This window comes from Phalaenopsis equestris, unplaced genomic scaffold (assembly GCF_001263595.1).
Source record: "Phalaenopsis equestris unplaced genomic scaffold, ASM126359v1 Scaffold232521, whole genome shotgun sequence".
NCBI lineage: Eukaryota > Viridiplantae > Streptophyta > Magnoliopsida > Asparagales > Orchidaceae > Phalaenopsis > Phalaenopsis equestris.
The window spans coordinates 3,860-5,272 of record NW_018250485.1 but is presented as its reverse complement, the minus strand read 5'-3'; the positions used below and the strand labels follow the sequence as shown (position 1 = coordinate 5,272).

The window sequence follows — 1,413 nt, the reverse complement described above, 5'->3', positions numbered from 1 at the left end:
CCCTTGTTTTAAACCTCTTGTAGCAGTGAAAGAGCCCTTCCCTTGCCCATTTATCAGAATGGAATGATCATTATTGTGCAGCCACCTCCTGATAAGTTGACAGAAGCCAGCATCAAAACCTCTAACACTTAAAACCTCCAAAATGTAATCCCAGCTTATAGTATTATAAGCTTTCCTTAAGTCCAGATTATATATCATATTACCCCCTCTACAAGCTTTATTCATGTCCTGTAGAAGTTCTTGGGCCAAAAGAGTGTTATCAATAATAGACCTACCTTTCACAAAAGCCGTTTGATTGGGTTTAATTATGTAGTCCAAGTGAGGTTGTAGCCTGTTCACAATGATTTTACTGATGGTTTTATTGATGACAGTGGTTAAACAGATGGGTCTGAAATGACAGGGCCAGCAAACTTGCTGCTATCAATGGAGTTAATTGCATTCCATATTTCATTTTCAGTGGGGGTATCTGTCAACTTGAGACCAGTAGTGTAGTTCAGTTCTTCCATGAAGTGTTCCTTCTCAATATGGGGTCTGAAGTGGTGGTCCTGATTGAGTAGATCTTTATAATAACATATAGCATCATTAGCTATATCATTATTGTTTTGTAACCACTGGCCATTAGCATTTTGAATAGCATGGATGGTATTGCATTTTCTTTTATATTTGATGTAGGCATGAAAGAATCTAGTGTTTCTATCCCCATCAGTGAAAATATTCATGGATTCCTTCTGTTTAAGAATTTTTTCCTGATAATCAATGGCACTAAGGAGGTAGTTCTGAGCAGTCAGCAGCTTTTTCTCCTCCTCAATACCAAGCTGTCCCCCCCTCTCCAGAGCTTTAACTTCCTCTTCAGCCTTCTGAACTGTGGTATGGACATTTCCAAAAGTGTTCCAGCTCCAACTTTTGAGGGCTTTAGCAATCTTGATTTGCAGTAAGCTTAGCTTGATTAAGGGGTCAGAATGAGAGATCCCTTTCCATAGATCAGCAATGTAATTGTTATAAGAAGGATGAGCAGCCCACATGTTGAGGTATCTAAGGGGGGGGAGCTATTATTATCAGTATAAGTGATGCTTATAAGAATAGGTCTATGATCAAAGCCAACAAGGCTAAGGTGAGTTACAAAGGTTAGGAGGAAGTGATTGAACCAAGCATCATTGACCAATATTCTATCTAGCCTCTCCCAGTTTCCAAGTGAAATTAGGGCTCTTGAAACCCAAATCAAAGAGACCAGCCCTGTGTATATTATCTCTGAAGGTGTTCATCTTGGCAAGGTTAGGGGTTCTGCCTCCAGATTTTTCAGTGGCAGAAATGATGCAGTTGAAATTCCCCCCCACCAACCATGGGGATTTCACCTGTTGGATGATTTGAGTCAGCCTATTCCACAGCTCTTTTCTAGCATCCTTGGTACATCCA

The 1,413-nt window shown here is 40.2% G+C and overlaps 1 protein-coding gene across 1 annotated transcript; it reads right to left on the bottom strand.

Moving 5' to 3' along the window:
- Positions 1-374: 374 nt before the first annotated feature.
- On the bottom strand, positions 375-1,022 carry LOC110038335. Its single transcript, XM_020743137.1, has one exon. It carries the CDS (start codon positions 1,020-1,022, stop codon positions 375-377), a length of 648 nt encoding a protein of 215 aa, XP_020598796.1.
- Between the last annotated feature and the right edge of the window lie 391 nt (positions 1,023-1,413).

Excerpts from the sequence above, each read along its gene's own strand:
- LOC110038335 (XM_020743137.1), bottom strand. The coding sequence starts at position 1,022 with ATGTGGGCTGCTCATCCTTCTTATAACAATTACATTGCTGATCTATGG.